The 15,332-nt window shown below is 37.2% G+C and overlaps 1 protein-coding gene across 5 annotated transcripts; it reads left to right on the forward strand.

Moving 5' to 3' along the window:
* The first annotated feature begins 2,232 nt into the window (after positions 1-2,232).
* On the forward strand, positions 2,233-15,332 carry LOC146477342 (coadhesin-like). Of its 5 annotated transcripts, XM_085113795.1 has the most exons (15): positions 2,233-2,354; positions 2,920-2,949; positions 3,447-3,470; positions 4,008-4,109; positions 5,844-6,005; positions 6,336-6,542; positions 7,287-7,457; positions 8,992-9,162; positions 9,280-9,450; positions 10,051-10,221; positions 10,451-10,621; positions 11,552-11,734; positions 12,883-12,981; positions 13,321-13,378; positions 14,787-15,332. In XM_085113795.1, exons 1-14 carry the CDS (start codon positions 2,276-2,278, stop codon positions 13,341-13,343), a joined length of 1,764 nt encoding a protein of 587 aa, XP_084969921.1. In that variant the 5' UTR covers positions 2,233-2,275; the 3' UTR covers positions 13,344-13,378; positions 14,787-15,332. The 5 variants fall into 5 exon arrangements, with proteins under 5 accessions (XP_084969921.1, XP_084969923.1, XP_084969918.1 ...); XM_085113797.1 differs by lacking the exon at positions 10,451-10,621 and having other exon boundaries at positions 14,787-14,936; XM_085113792.1 differs by lacking the exons at positions 13,321-13,378; positions 14,787-15,332 and having other exon boundaries at positions 12,883-13,149.

Below are 15,332 nucleotides of genomic sequence, written 5' to 3' on the forward strand. Positions count from 1 at the left end.
CACTTTCTTTCTTCGTTTCTTTATATTTTTTAAAGACACTTTCTTCACCATATATTTTTCATTGTTGACTTTTTTCTCGAGACTACAATAGACTTTCTTACTTCGTTTAAAATTATGACACTGGCACTAACTGTTGGCTAACATCGTGAAAAATTCATGACAAAACTAATTTTCAGTTCGCAATCTCGGTGTCGTCTTTGATCAGCGTTTTAACCTTCAGGAATATACATATGCAAATCCTCTTCTTATCCAATGAGGAACATCACCAAAATTTAATAGCTTATTACAGAGGACAGTGCTATAAAAAAATTGTTCATGCTTTTGTCAGATCGTAATAATCACAACTGTAATTCAGTTATCATCATGTATGGCCTTCCACAGCACGTATCATCTATGTTACAATACTCTAAAAACTAGTTCAATGCCGCTTGAATTCTTATGCTTGCTAGAAAATTTGATCACGGTTCCACTGATTACGTGTCAATTAGACGTATAATCAATAAGACTATTTATTAGTTTTTAAAACCCTGGGTGATGCGAAAATCTCACGTACGCCTAGATTATATCATCACCTCAAATTAAAGTCTCGATTGAAGATAAATCGGGAGGGGGGTGGGGGTCAGTTTGCTTTAATTCTTCCAAAAGAATTGCAATTCAAATGGCATTTTTTATTTAAGACCTTTAAATTCATACTCTGTTAAAATAGGTTTATAACGTGAGACCTTTTTTAACACATCTTTTAACTCTTCAGCTGTTTAGATAGCCTATTGCCATTGTTTCTAAATCTGCGGTTACCGATTACCGATGCCGCTGCAGTGTTCTACCAGCTGAGCTATCAAGCCAACTGGGAGCTGGTCATTATGTGAATAGAGCTTAGTTGGTAGAGTGCAGCACTGATATTGCAGAGGTCATCAGTTCGAATCCCATCCAAGCCTGAATTTTTCTCAGGCTTTCTTTTCGCAACTGCCTTCATCGTACATAGCCACGATGGCCCATCAATTAATCATTTATATTACTTACGTTAATCCAGCTCATCACTACCAATTTTTTTAGAATGATTTACAGTGTTTGCCTCAGTTCCTTTTTAAATTCTAAGATGTTTACCAGTTACCGAAGAATATCCGGAAATGGATAGAAAATGTTTGGAAAATCAAATGGTACACATTGTTCCATCCATAACGTTTTTGGACGGAATGTTGGAGTTTTACTACTTTTTTACCTTCCTACTTTATGCTGCAAATTTCATACGTTATCCGTCTTCCATTCGAACAAGTCAAATAATTTAATATTTACACCTTAAACTTTCATCAGCGTAGTTTGTGTGAATGGTACGGGCACCTTTGTCTCTTGTTAATCACTAATGTTGATTCTGGGGTCAAAGCTGTTTCACTCGAGATCTCAAACTTTTTTTGTGCTGCAACGCGCTGATTATTTAACGATATTGGAGACAAAATTAAACGATAACTGAACCAAAACCGTGCTGTTTTCTTACCGATATCATGAAAGACGAATTTTTTAATTTACATCGCGACATCAAGTAATTGATCAGAGAACTGACTACCGCCATTGACGTATACGTTTGGGCTAATTGCATTAATCTTCAAATTGAATTGTTTTGTTAAAGGTTTAAAGACACTTGCAAGCCCCAGTATCATATGAGTTAAGTATGCTTAAGCCTTTCTTTGACCTATTGATTCAATTCATGGTCAATGGGCTACCAACAAAAACCATCAAGAAAAGACCGAGTAATTATCTAGATACGACAAAAAAGGCTATTTCACATTACATGACATTCTCTCTAATGGGGTTTTGAGATTTAAGTTTATTTAGAGAATATTGCACCCATTTCTTTTAGTTCGGTGGGAATCACAACTACTCACTCGAGGACCGCTAATATTGAAAAAGACAACAAAATTAATCGATTTTTCTAGGCCATCTCTCTTATCTGCTATAACTCATGTTCTAAATATCATTGGAAAGAAACTCAATTCTTTAAATTTCAGGGTAATGGGGAATGAAATCGGTGGGATTTGTACTCTGTGACCTTCTAGATTCAACTTTGTCGCTACTGAATCAATTTTAATGGAAAGGTTGAACATTAAAGAAAATCGATATTCTCCGGCAAGCGATATTTACACCTTGATACTGCTTAAGTATTTTAAAATCTCATTAGGTAGAGCAATTCTTTTGTTCTAGCAAGCTTTTATAACTGAAAGGCCTTAAGCAGTGAGAAAGGATTATCGTTTTGTTGTAAGTTGAAAAGGTAGCCACGGCGATGGAGTGGGGAATAGTTTTCGTTTTGCTTCTCGCTGTCGGCTTTTGTTTCTCGTTGTCGATGGAAAACATTGAAGAGGGTGAGTACCCGTATTATTGCTCTTAAACTCCAAGTGATTTGAGAGGGTCGCTTGACAAAAAATGCTTGGAACGGAATCGCTTAATAATACCTACTCTTGTTCCCTTGCCCAGCACTTGGGCCAAATCTGACTTTTTTCAAGCAATTAGCTTGCGATGCCAGTGGATAAGTACATTGTGGGACAAACCTTCAAACATATTACTGCAACTAGGCACGACTCCCAGCAACCACCATTTTCAATGAAGTCGCCCTCTAGTTAAAAGAAAAAAAAAACTGATATCAGTCGCCTTTCTTATTTAGCTGAAAATAAAACCGTTAATTTAGTAAAGAAAGTTATATGAGTGGTAAACTTTCCTGCAGAGCATGACAGGACAAAAAAAGGTAGAATAGTAACGCGAACGCAAGTTCATGGCAGGCAAAAACACTGTCTACTGCATAAATCTTCCCTGCATGTATGTCTTTATTTAAAAAAATATTTCGTTATGAATATAATGCAGTCATTAAATTGTGAATGTTTGATGGCTGGACATATTTTTCCAATAAAAATTAAAATTTTCTTTCGTTAGATTCTGCTGACGAGCTGGAATATTTATTAGGTGAGTTATTTAACCTTCTGTTAATGCCAAAATTTATATTTGGCAGGCATTTTTGGGAAGTTATCATACGGAAGGTACAATTTTCTTCCAATCAAAACAAGACTAATCGAAGAATTAAATGCTCTACAGGTTTCCGCTATGAGACGTCCGCAGAAAATAAAAAAAAAAAAACGTTTTCTTTCTTTCGTTTGCTATTCAGTTCTTCTTTATACGTTAAATGCTTGTTGTCCATTTGGCGAATGGGGTAAGTGATGGAACACAGGCACATGAACTAGCTGTATTCTGTTGGCATTAGGTGGGTGTGCCAGCTTGAACATGCAAAAATATACTTGTCAGAAAATGTGATGCACGTATTCGACTAATATAGTATGAACATACTAGAACAAATCAAGATCCCATTACATGGTTCATTCATTGGCAATATAAGAAGGGGGATTAATTTAATTTCAGGTAATTTACTTTACTTTATTTTTTATTATTGTTACATTTTTTTGCAGAACCTGCAAATGACAGGCACAGAGGTAAAAGCTCTCTCTCTTCTTTCTTTTATTGATAAGATACATACGTATACAGTGCATTAACTGTTAGAATCCACGCATTTGTTACTTTTGCTTAATCTCTTAGCCATGATCCCCTGGTCCCAGTTGTCCAAAGAGCGGATAACTTTATCCACTGGATAAGTCACTATCCAGCGGAGAAAATGTACTCCAACTAACGATTTTGACAAATTTTGCACACAATCCTGTACTTGGATTTGACATATACTTCTAATCTATTCTCAAATTATTAATGGCTATCGGGAAAATCTTGCACACATTTCGTCTGTTTGATGTCGACCCATCCAGTAGAAAAAATTATCCGCTCTTTGAGCAATTGGGGCCAGGACTACAGAAAGAGTTTGGTGGAAATTATTTTACCAAATATGTCATCTGTATACTAAAAAAAACCTAATTGCACGTATTCCAGCAGCAGAAGATGAACTAGGAGTCATTATGACTTTGAATTTTGTCCTTTAATTTTTGAACATGCCAAATGTCTTGACTATGCTTCTTTCTTAGGATGTCGTGACATGTCACTTTACTGGTGCCGAGGATATTCCTCCAAATGTTCACTTCCAGATGTATATAGATACTGTCCACAAACCTGCGGTCGATGTCCTGGTAAGTTAATCCCGTGGCTCAATATATGCCATTAGTAGGCCCCCCTTAAAGGGGTAGTGTCGCCTATTTTGAGTGTTACTTTGAATAGCGAAAACACATATTTGTATTAATGGAAACGTTAAAATGATGGTTCAGCTTTGTTAAAAATAACCTTACTAGTGCACAGAAACTATCATCAGAATCATTTCTGTTTGCAGACGGCTTAGATGGGAATGGATTACAACTTGAAAAAAAAATTGTCAACTTTTTCAACTCCTGTGTGTTTTGGAGAAATCGCCAAAAACTTATTATAGTTTATTCTTCCTTTGAAAAATAAGTTCAAAATTTTCTCCCAGTGTTCTTAAATAGCAATTCCTCGTTAAACAGGGAATCTTTGTGAAATATTTGAGCAGTTTTGGTCAACATACCCCAGGAAATCCGTGACGGTGCCGCTTTAATTATAACTCAGGCTCATTCTTGCAAAGTCACAAAACGTTAGCATTTGTTGTATTATTAGAGCGTTAATTAACCTTTCTTGATCACAAACAAACTTTAGGATATTTGCCCGCCTGAACTTTATTAAGCGTACCCATTGGCTGTTACAGGCTTTTTTATTTTCCTTTTGCGTTGTAAACACATCATACACTGTAGTTGTTCTTCAGATTCGTTTAATGATTTCTGAGTTAGACTCAATTTTAAAATGAAAGGCATAGGGGTAGTTAGGTCAGTCCCGTTAATTAGTGAACTCTTTATTAACCAAAAAGTGAGATTTTCAAGATTAGCTTCACAGAGGATTCGAGAAAAATATTAAAAGCTGTGTTGATGATTCATCGAGCAACAGGTGTAATGAATTAGGTTTTCTGTTTAATGTGATTTCTGTGAAATAAAATTGTAGCAAAACATTTCTTAAATTTTCACTGATTTTTCACTAGTGCGTAATATTAAAAAGAGAAACACAGAAAAGCACAAAAGAAAAAAAAAAAGCACAGAAAACAACAGCGATCGGCTCAAGCACAACACCGTGGATGGTTACAATATTAACTTTGAAATATGTGTCTATTTGGTCAGTTTAATTCGATCAGTTTAATTTTCTATGTATAATGGGAACGGGAATTGCTGCATAGATAAAGGAGAACTTCAGAAAACGCTACACATAGAATGTAGGTAGAATCCTAGGTAGAACTTTAAGATAAAATTCTTGGCAAGGAAGCACAATATTCATGAAGCAGTATTGACTCAAACCTTTTGTTGCGTGTGTTTAATTTTCTCCTTATTACTATTTTATGTGCATGAGTAATGGTTAAGATCGTGTTTCCAGTAATTACTCATTTTTCGGGCCTATTTTTTGCAATAAAGTTTCTTAAAGGGGATAATAGCTGAGATGAAACAGATAGGTCGCAGTGCTCTTTTTGAAGAAAGTAAAAGTTTATCAATTGCCTAAGCTGATCATCAAGAGAAACTTGCAGGAGCTCATACGACGCTAATGCAATGCGCAATGCAATTCAATGGGAACACGTTATGTAAAATATTTAGCAATTGAATACCAATTACATTAAAACTTCCATAAACAGGAACATTTGAAATCTCTCCTGAAATAGTATTGACTTAATGCAGGAGTCATGGTATTGATTCATCTTTCTAACATCTTTAGTCACATCCCCACGACAGAAATTCGTGTCAACTAGTGTAATATAATTTGTTGCACTCCCAAAAATCTTTCAAAATAAATCTTCAATTGCCTTCTATGACCTCCAGGTGCTGGTGGTTGGGGAGCCTGGAGCGCTTATGGTCCATGTTCTCAATCGTGTCATCATGGACACCAAATCAGGACAAGAAAATGTAACAATCCTTTACCCTCCGCTTGTCAGGGACCATCGATAGAAAGGCGGAAATGTAACGAGCATGTGAGCTGTGCAAGTAAGAGACTAAACGCCATCTGATTATTATTACTGTCACTACCAATACTACTGCGTGCGTCTACCATCATTATTTTAAAACAGTCGCTTCCGCTACAACTACTACAACAACAACAACAACTACGACTGCTGCTACTACTACTAAAACTACTACTAATGCTGCTTCTGCTTTTATACTGCCGCTGCTGCTACAACTTATACTTTTTAGATGCTGACGAAAAACAGATTGAAAGGGCTTCTTATTCCCTTCTAATCACTAGTTTCTAAACTATATGTCTTTTCAGCATAATGACAAACGATATCAATTTAACAAATTTTGAAATATTTTTAGTTCATAGCGTCGGATCTATATCTTCGTTAACAATAGTTGATGGCATTTGGACGCAATGGAGTTCATATACTAAGTGCAGCAAGTCCTGTGGTACTGGAACACAGTCCAGAAATCGCACATGTATCAACCCTTCTCATCCCTCGGCTCTCAAGAGATGCCCAGGACCCTTTAGGCAGCATCGGCCGTGTAACCAAAATCCTTGTCCAGGTATATCCAAGTTGTTTTTCTTTCAGTGTTATTTATCTAAATGGTTTTGTAAATGATCCTCGTTATTTTTATTTATTTATTTTTAAACAAATATTTAAACACGACATTTGCTTTAAGAGCAACTAAGTGCTCATCGAGAGAGCTTACGTCAGATCAACTAACCCGCATAAACAAGCGGCAGAGACGGACAACCACGACAACCACGCTGAAGAAATAACGGTCCTTATAAGGTCATACACATTTTGTTTGTTTTGTTTCTTTGTGGTTAAGGCCCGTATAAGTAGTTTCAACATTTGACCAACATTCGTTCAACAAAAGTTGAAGGGATGTCGGGCAAATGTTGGACAAATGTCGAACGGAGTGTTCAAACAGCTTCAACACCATTCAACACTTTCGAGAACAAAGTGTTGTATGGATGTTGAATAAAAGTTTAAACCGATTTAAATTTGATTCAACACGCTTTCGACAAGCTTTCAACATTTTTTACACTTTCAACAATGTTGAACGACCTGTTCAAACGCCCCCAACATTAACAGACTGTTGAAACTGTTTAAACGGGCCCTTATATGCCTGATTTTAAGCTTCCACGAAGCTTTTAAGCTTCCACGGCCGGGGGTTTAAGGGATGGCTGTTCCATTTGATCACCATTTAACAACAAATGGTCGCACGAGTAAGAAAATTCTAGCTTCTTTTATATAGATGTAATAAAGGCTAACAGACTCGTATCCTCTTTGATCCCTTAAGTTGATGGCGGTTGGACTTCATGGGGCACTTTTCGCCAATGCAGTGTGAGCTGCGGAGGGGGCAGTCAACACAAATACCGAAAATGCAAGAACCCTCCTCCCCAACATGGCGGTAAACTTTGCAGTGGACCATTTACCATGTCCCGTGTGTGCAACACGCACCCGTGTGCAGGTAGTGTATGGAATTACATAAGGTGCCAGTAGTTCTAAGCATGAATATTGCAATTGCTTGCTTTGGATAAAGCTTGCTCTAATTCATTGCCATAGGTAACATATAACATTACTTTACAGAAAAAATTATGAAGCAATTAAAGTACAATTTAATCTTGTACATCAGGCAAGTTCACAAGGCAAAGTTTCATGTTAAAGTAAAGCCTGACTTTTTTTCCCAGGCTTTCTTTTCGTAACTCCTTAAGTTGCGTATATAACTGCGATGATCATTCACTCATTCATCCTTTCTTCCGCAGTTGAAATATATATTAACTTTCATCTCAACTCCACTACGGGTATATTCCATTTGACTTAATATCTCAATTGCAATTGGTAGAGCACTGCACCGCCATCGCAAAGGTCATGAGTCCGAATCCCTGAATCCCCGAAAGCCTGAATTTTTTCAGGATTTCTTTTCGCAACTGCTTAAGTTGCGTATATAACTGCGATGATCATTCACTTACCGTGTAGCATGAAAATTTTGCGGGTTCTAATTTTTGCGAATTTTGCGGATTGAATTAGTTCCCGGAGAAAAAAACACCCGCAATATATAAAACGCCGCAAAAATTAACTCCTTTCAGTCAAATTAAAAACTCCACTTTTAAAAGATCTGCGCCACTGGAGCGATATACATTGGACTTAAACAGACCAACCATGCTCTAGTAGCGCTTCTGCGGCGGCCTGCACAGAAGTTATTTCAACTCTTGAAACTTCAACTGAACAAGAGTGTTATTATCATCGGCTGAGTCTGCCTCATTGCGTTACACTAGGGCAAAGTTTTTGCATTTTAGCAGGTCGCTCCCAGTTAGGTCTCAAAGTTGTATACTTGCTACATCTTTCACTCGAAAGCTCCCCTCTGTATGCCTAGAAAGGTTTCAGCTACGGGTAATTCAAACATTCATACTGCTTTCTTATAAAATAATATAGTGTTTGGTTGTGCATAGTAGGCCAGGTAGGCTTTTTGTTTTGTTTCGTTGTTGTTCAGTCCCTTTACGCAGTAAGGTATTACAGTGGAATGTCTCTAATCTGTAAGTTACAGTGGAATGTCTCTAATATGTAAGTAGTATAGAGTGAACTGTGACTCAACATACCGTACAATAAAAGTTAAAAGTATTAAGGTTTCTTCCACTTAAATGTTCTGCTGCTTGAACAGAGCATCGCAAAAATTAGTTCCCAGCAAAAATTTCAATCATCTCGACCCGCAAAAATTTGTTCCCGCAAACCACAAAAACTCGCCAATCCGCAAAATAAAACTCCCGCAAAATTTTCGTGCTACACGGTATTCAATTAATGAAGAGAAAACATAGGAAATCACTATATTATAATTTGGTGAACTTTGCTTTGGATTTGGCTATGAATTATTAATAGTTTGAAGAGCTAGATCGAACAATCGAAAGCGTTTTTCGTCCGATTTCCAAACAAAGTGTGTGGAAATCGGGTGAGGCATTCTTCGTCGTGTTTGATATATTACTTTTACCGACCTTTTTTCTTAACAGTTGATGGTCAGTGGTCTTCCTGGAGTGCGTTTGGGCCGTGTAGCAAAACCTGTGGGGGAGGATCTCAGTACCGAAGTAGAACCTGTAGCAATCCAGCACCGTCAGGAGGTGGGAAAAGTTGCCACGGCCCATCGCACCAATCAAAAGTTTGTAACCAGCAAGGATGCTCAGGTAAAAAAATTGAACATGAAATCTCATGTCCCCTCAATCCTTCTTAATGCCAGTCAAAATTATTCTGGGAGGTCCTTGTTCCTTCTTCACGTTTAACGAGCTATATTTTCTTGTCAGTCCATGGGCAGTGGTCTCCCTGGAGCGCGTTTGGGCAGTGCAGCAAACCCTGTGGAGGAGGAAAAAAGTATCGAAGCAGAGCCTGCAACAGTCCGGCACCGTCCGGTGGTGGGAATAGCTGCCCCGGCCCATCACACGAATCTCACGCGTGTAACACACAGACATGTCCAGGTAAAAGAATTCGTTCCAAGTAAGCATCTAATCAACATGACAGCTAAAAGCAATTTTTCCACAAAACATTTAGCAGCCATTAAAGTGTGTCCAGGCCGATTCCATGCTCCCACCCCTTACTACAGACATCAGTTTTACTCAAAAATCCAGCTCCTTTTTCGAGTCATCTTGTTAGCTGTACCTGAGATACAGTACTCCTCCAAATGTAACTGGGGTTAAGTCACCTTGTATTTGAATTGACTTCTGGTCAAATTCAATGTGACCGACCTTTACTTAGTTCATGGCAACTGATCTCGATAGAGCATATTCGGACCTTGAATTGCAGCAGAAGGTTTGGTGGAGTTATGACCAAAAGGGCCTGAATATGCAACAACCCTGCATCGTCAAGATTCCTCAAGAAACGGTAAAATAACACACACACGTGTGTCCAGGTAAAACTTAAATAAAAAGTCTACCCAAACGAGGTTTCACTTGAGGCCGTGTCTTGCCGTGCCCTTCATGTTAACATCTGAGGTTGTCTGTCATGATTAAGCGTCATAGTCTTCCTTGTCTGGGATAAGTACTGGAAGCCTAAACATTCTTGTTTAATCTCCCTGACAGTTGATGGTCAGTGGTCTCAGTGGAGCGCGTTCGGAAGTTGTTCCCAGACTTGTGGAGGAGGTTTCAAACGCAGAAGTCGTAAATGCGACAACCCTGCCCCTGCAAGTGGAGGACGAAATTGTCCGGGAGCATCGTTTCAATCTGTTGCCTGTAATATCCACAGTTGTCCAGGTAAGTTCCGATGTTAATGATGCAAGGTTTGTGATAACCTCTGCCATTTTGAACGACCAGGTAAAACTTAAATAAAAAGTCTACCCAAACGAGGTTTCACTTGAAGCCGTATCTTGCCGTGCTCTTCCTGTTAACATCTGAGGTTGTCTCTCCCGATTAAGCGTCATAGTCTTCCTTGTCTGGGATAAGTACTGGAAGCCTAAACATTCTTATTTAATCTCCCTGACAGTTGATGGTCAGTGGTCTCAGTGGAGCGCGTTCGGAAGTTGTTCCCAGACTTGTGGAGGAGGTTTCAAACGCAGAAGTCGTAAATGCGACAACCCTGCCCCTGCAAGTGGAGGACGAAATTGTCCGGGAGCATCGTTTCAATCTGTTGCCTGTAACATCCACAGTTGTCCAGGTAAGTCGCGATGTTAATGATGCAAGATTTGTGATAACCTCTGCCATCTTGAACGCCCGAGGAAGAAACATTTTTGCACCAACTTTCAGATTTCTTGTGTGCTCGTTCGCCAAATCTTATCATCAATTAGAGTACAGACAGATGAGAAGAGGTAGATGACGCCATCGTCGAAAATCAAAACTAGATTTCTTGAATGAGAGGATTATTTTAATATTTCATGTAGGATAAGAGAAATTAAAGCCAAGCTTTGGAGCGGAACGTTGAGGATCTTTGTCGAGTTTGACCTGCAAATAGACAGTGAGCGCGAGTTACTGTTGAGAGTGAAATTACCAGAGCCAAAACAAACATTTTTGCAAAAATCTAGGTAGCTTTCGCTCAGTTCCACTTCTCATATTTCTTAAGAAGAGGAGACGCATTTTAGTTCAAAATGTGGGTTAAAACGCATTTATGCACTAAAGTACAGGATAATGGATCAAATGAAAAGTTACGTTTTTATTGGTTGCAATGAAGGGCTACTGACATTTTATGCATGAGGCATTAAAGATATCAAATATTTTGCTGTTATTTGAAGGTCAGTGCCTGGTCTTCATTGAATGCTTTGGATCGTGTAGCAAATTATACGAAGGAGGAATATAGTACGGAACACCAATTCTCAAATTCAATCTAATTTAATTGTATAATTTTTTCTATTTTTTTTTTCTATTTATTGTTATCTTTATATATTTATGTATAGTCTAGAAATGTGTGTGCTTAACGGTTCTATGTCATATCTTGGGAGTTAACGTATTTCTTTTCTCCGGTCACTTTCACTTTTAACTGTTTTGTGTGCTATAGTATTTAGTCATAATTACTATGTACGTTTGCGATGAAGTCAAGTTAAACATTTAAGGTCAAATGTTTGTTTCAATTTATTCCACCTTCCATTTCTAGCAAGTGGCGGTTGGTCTTCCTGGGGCCACTGGAGTGGTTGTAGCCGCACATGTGGAGCAGGAGGCAGGCAAACAAGACACCGCACGTGCACCAACCCACCCCCTGCGCATGGCGGAAAAGGATGTTCAGGGTATTCGATTCAGACTAGGAGCTGCTGGAATAATGTCCATTGTCCACAAACGGGTAAGATCATGATCTGAGTTTCCGAAAAGAACATTTAAAAAAAAAAAAGAAATAATTATTCATATATTTACTGAGTTGTCACTGAAAAAATTATAAATACATTGCAATAAAATATTTACATTTTGAAGTGTTCGAGGCGCTTGACAAACACAAGCCAGCTGCAACATTCCGCAACATTCTTGAGCTTTGTTGCAGCTTGTCAGTAGGCTCTTGAAATGGTAGACCAAACGAATGTAGCGTGATGCAGGAAGTTGGTCAGACCATTACAATGCAAAATTGAATGTTACGTCAAGCGTTTCACAACTTAGGTGAAAACATTATGTAACATTGTACCATGTGGTCATACAAAGATTCAACTTGTTCCATGTAACAATTTGTATCTGGTTTATCTTTGGATGCTGTCACCTGCAAGAACAGTAAGGAGAGCCTGTGGTTTTTCGCGCAGATTGAATATTAGTTGTTCAACAGAATACAACCCCCAAATATATAATTAGAAAATAAAGTTTACCAGCCTACTAGTTTTGGGTAACTGTTAACAGTTTATATTGATCACGCTCAAAATGACTAACGCTTTAATTCCATATTATTTCTTCAGTATCTCCTAATTCCTCTGTATATTTATTCATTTATTTTTCCTTTTGTTCCCAAAAATATTTTTATTAAGTTTGTGCCATCAAGGTCTTCATGTGGCTATTTTGTTTTTGTAAAGGAGAAGTTTCGTGAAACAGCACCGCAAGTATGAGTGAAGGTTTAAATAGGGAAAAACCTTAAGATTGCATGCAGCTGAAAAAGGGGCTGTAAGCTACGTCTTTGATTAATAAAAATGATGGTGACAACGATACTAATCACCATAATTATAATAATAATAATAATAATAATAATAATAATAATAATAACAGCATATGGATGTTTTATACTACTATAGTAGTAGTAGTAGTAGTAGTAGTAGTAGTAGTAGTAGTAGTAGTAGTAGTAGTAATTACAGTAATATTAGTAACAACAGTAATAATTATAATAAGAAGAAGATGAAGAAGAAGAAACCACAAATGAAAGAAACAGTTATCTTTGTAATAGTCATTCGACGCTTACCTTTTTTACTTATCAATTGCCGTATTTATTTATTTATTTATTTATTTCGTATTTTGCAGGTTGTAGAGATATCCAGAATTCTGAATTCTGTAAATATATAATGATGAGTTACAGATGTTGGCAGTACTATGGGTATTGCAGAAAAACTTGCAATGCGTGTACGTATAACATCTCACCCCCACTACATCCCCACCAAGATACAAACAAACAAGTAATATCTTTCTTCCCCAAGTAAAATAGAACAGAACAACATCAACAACAGAAAGTAGTTTACTTATCTTTATTTTATTTATTTATTTATTTATTTATTTATTTATTTATCATTTATTTATACAGGAGCATCTCATCTAGCTAATTAGAAGGTAGTATAAACAGAGTCCTGATTAAATATGTTTGAAACATTCTTCTTTGTCCCTAAGGCAACTGAACGACGAGAGAAACAAACCTAGTGCACTATTGTAATGGCTGAGTTAATTTTAAAAAATCTTTTCTTTCAGGCCAATATCACCGCGCTTATTAAAAGAAAATCTGTTGCAGTCGAACATATTTTAACTGGTAAGAAGAGATTTCCCACAGACTAGAGCTAAAAGTTCTTTCAGAAACAATTAGATTTTTCTCTTTGTCCATAAAACAATAAAAAGAAGGAGTGTTAGGTATATTTATTTTGTTTCTGGTTCTCAGAAGATTCACCGCAGATAAATAAATCATAACAACGTCGATAACTATGACTTAAATTACCAGTTACTATTATGACTATGGCTTTGGCCATGGTTCTCGCTATAGCTATGGCTATGCCTACGACTATGGTTAAGGTTAATTGGCTATTTATATGCCATGGCTATGACTATGACTACAACTATGACAGTAAAAGTATGTTTATGGTTATAGCTATGACTATAACTGTGACTATCAATATGACTATGACTTAATGACTATGACTATGACTATGACTATGACTATGACTATGACTATGACTATGACGTAATGACTATAACTATGACTATGACTTTGACTATGACTATGACTATGACTATCACTATCACTATCACTATCACTATCACTATCACTAGGACTAGGACTTAGCTACGACTATATGACTTTGACTATGACAATGACTATATGGCTATGGCTTTGGCTATGGAAATGGTTATGACTATGAATTTGGCTATGGCTATGGCTATGGCTATTGCTATGGCTATGGCTATGACTTTGACTTTGGCTATGACTATGGCTATGGCTATGGCTATGGCTATGGCTATGGCTATGGCTATGGCTATGGCTATGGCTTTGACTTTGACTTTAGCTATGGCTATGGCTACGGCTATGGCTATGGCTTTGACTTTAGCTATGACTATGACTTTTGATTTCTATGGCTCTGACTATGGCTATGACTATGACTGTGATATGACTACGACTACGCTAGGCACTTAGCGGAAAACTATTTTAACTTTAATTTAAGGACGGTGCCTACTAATACCAAAATATTTTTATGCAGTTTATGACTATGCGGGAAAGGTAAATCTTAGAAGGGCTATTGAAATCAAAAAAGAAAATTGGGGGTAACCACGCATTTTTCAGAGATAAATAAGCAACAATTATTCTAAAAAGTAGTAAAATACAAAGCAATGTGTGGCATTTTTTTTTTTCCAAATTGAAGCTTTGTTTAATTATCTCTGAAAAATGCATGGTTACCCCTAATTTTCGTTTTGGATACCAAAAGCACTTGTCAAGTTCTGCTTTATCCACATAGTTTTAAAACCCACAAAAATATCCCTGTATTAGTTGGCACCACCCATAGGAAACCCGAGTATGCCGAGATGCGCAGAACGTATGCGCAGTAACGAAAGTAGTCACTGTCCTTAACAAGAAATGGTAGATTCCAACTCTGTTAAAACTTATTCGCTTAAACTACAGTGTTCCTTCAAAAGAATTTTTATCAGACTCTCTTGAACTTTCTTTACAGGGTTTCATGAAGAAAACGCTTAACAGAAAACGCTGAAGAAAACTAAAGAGTTGTCATTTCCAAAACGCACTTTTTTCCTATCATCAATTTTAAGTAGGTATAAAGATAAGGCATTGACAAAATACAACTAATTACATTCCTTTTAACTTCCGTTCCCAGTGAAGTCACTGTCAGTGGAAAATCGGTTAAATACTGCCAATAACTGCCGCCATCTTAGATATACTAAGAATTTTGTGACATTAAAGAGTTCCACCACAGGACACATATAAAAGTGTACAACAAGTGAATTGTTTTCCTGGCTGTAACTCGGTTTGTCAAGTTATTATAGACATGACGTGACTTCATTTTTTAAACGAGAAAGCACTTTTTGATATCAGAGAGGTTCTAGATCTCATGAGGACTTGAAACTGAACTCAATTCGTTGCAACTCAAAGAATGTTTACTTCCAACGACGGTAGACCAACTATAGTTTGACGGAAAACAAGACTGATATATGGTACTACGATTGTAAAAGCTACAAAGTTTAATAAATGAATGTTACCTTTA

The sequence above is a fragment of the Pavona decussata genome, unplaced genomic scaffold (genome assembly GCF_977016875.1).
Source record: "Pavona decussata unplaced genomic scaffold, jaPavDecu1.1 SCAFFOLD_71, whole genome shotgun sequence".
Lineage (NCBI taxonomy): Eukaryota > Metazoa > Cnidaria > Anthozoa > Scleractinia > Agariciidae > Pavona > Pavona decussata.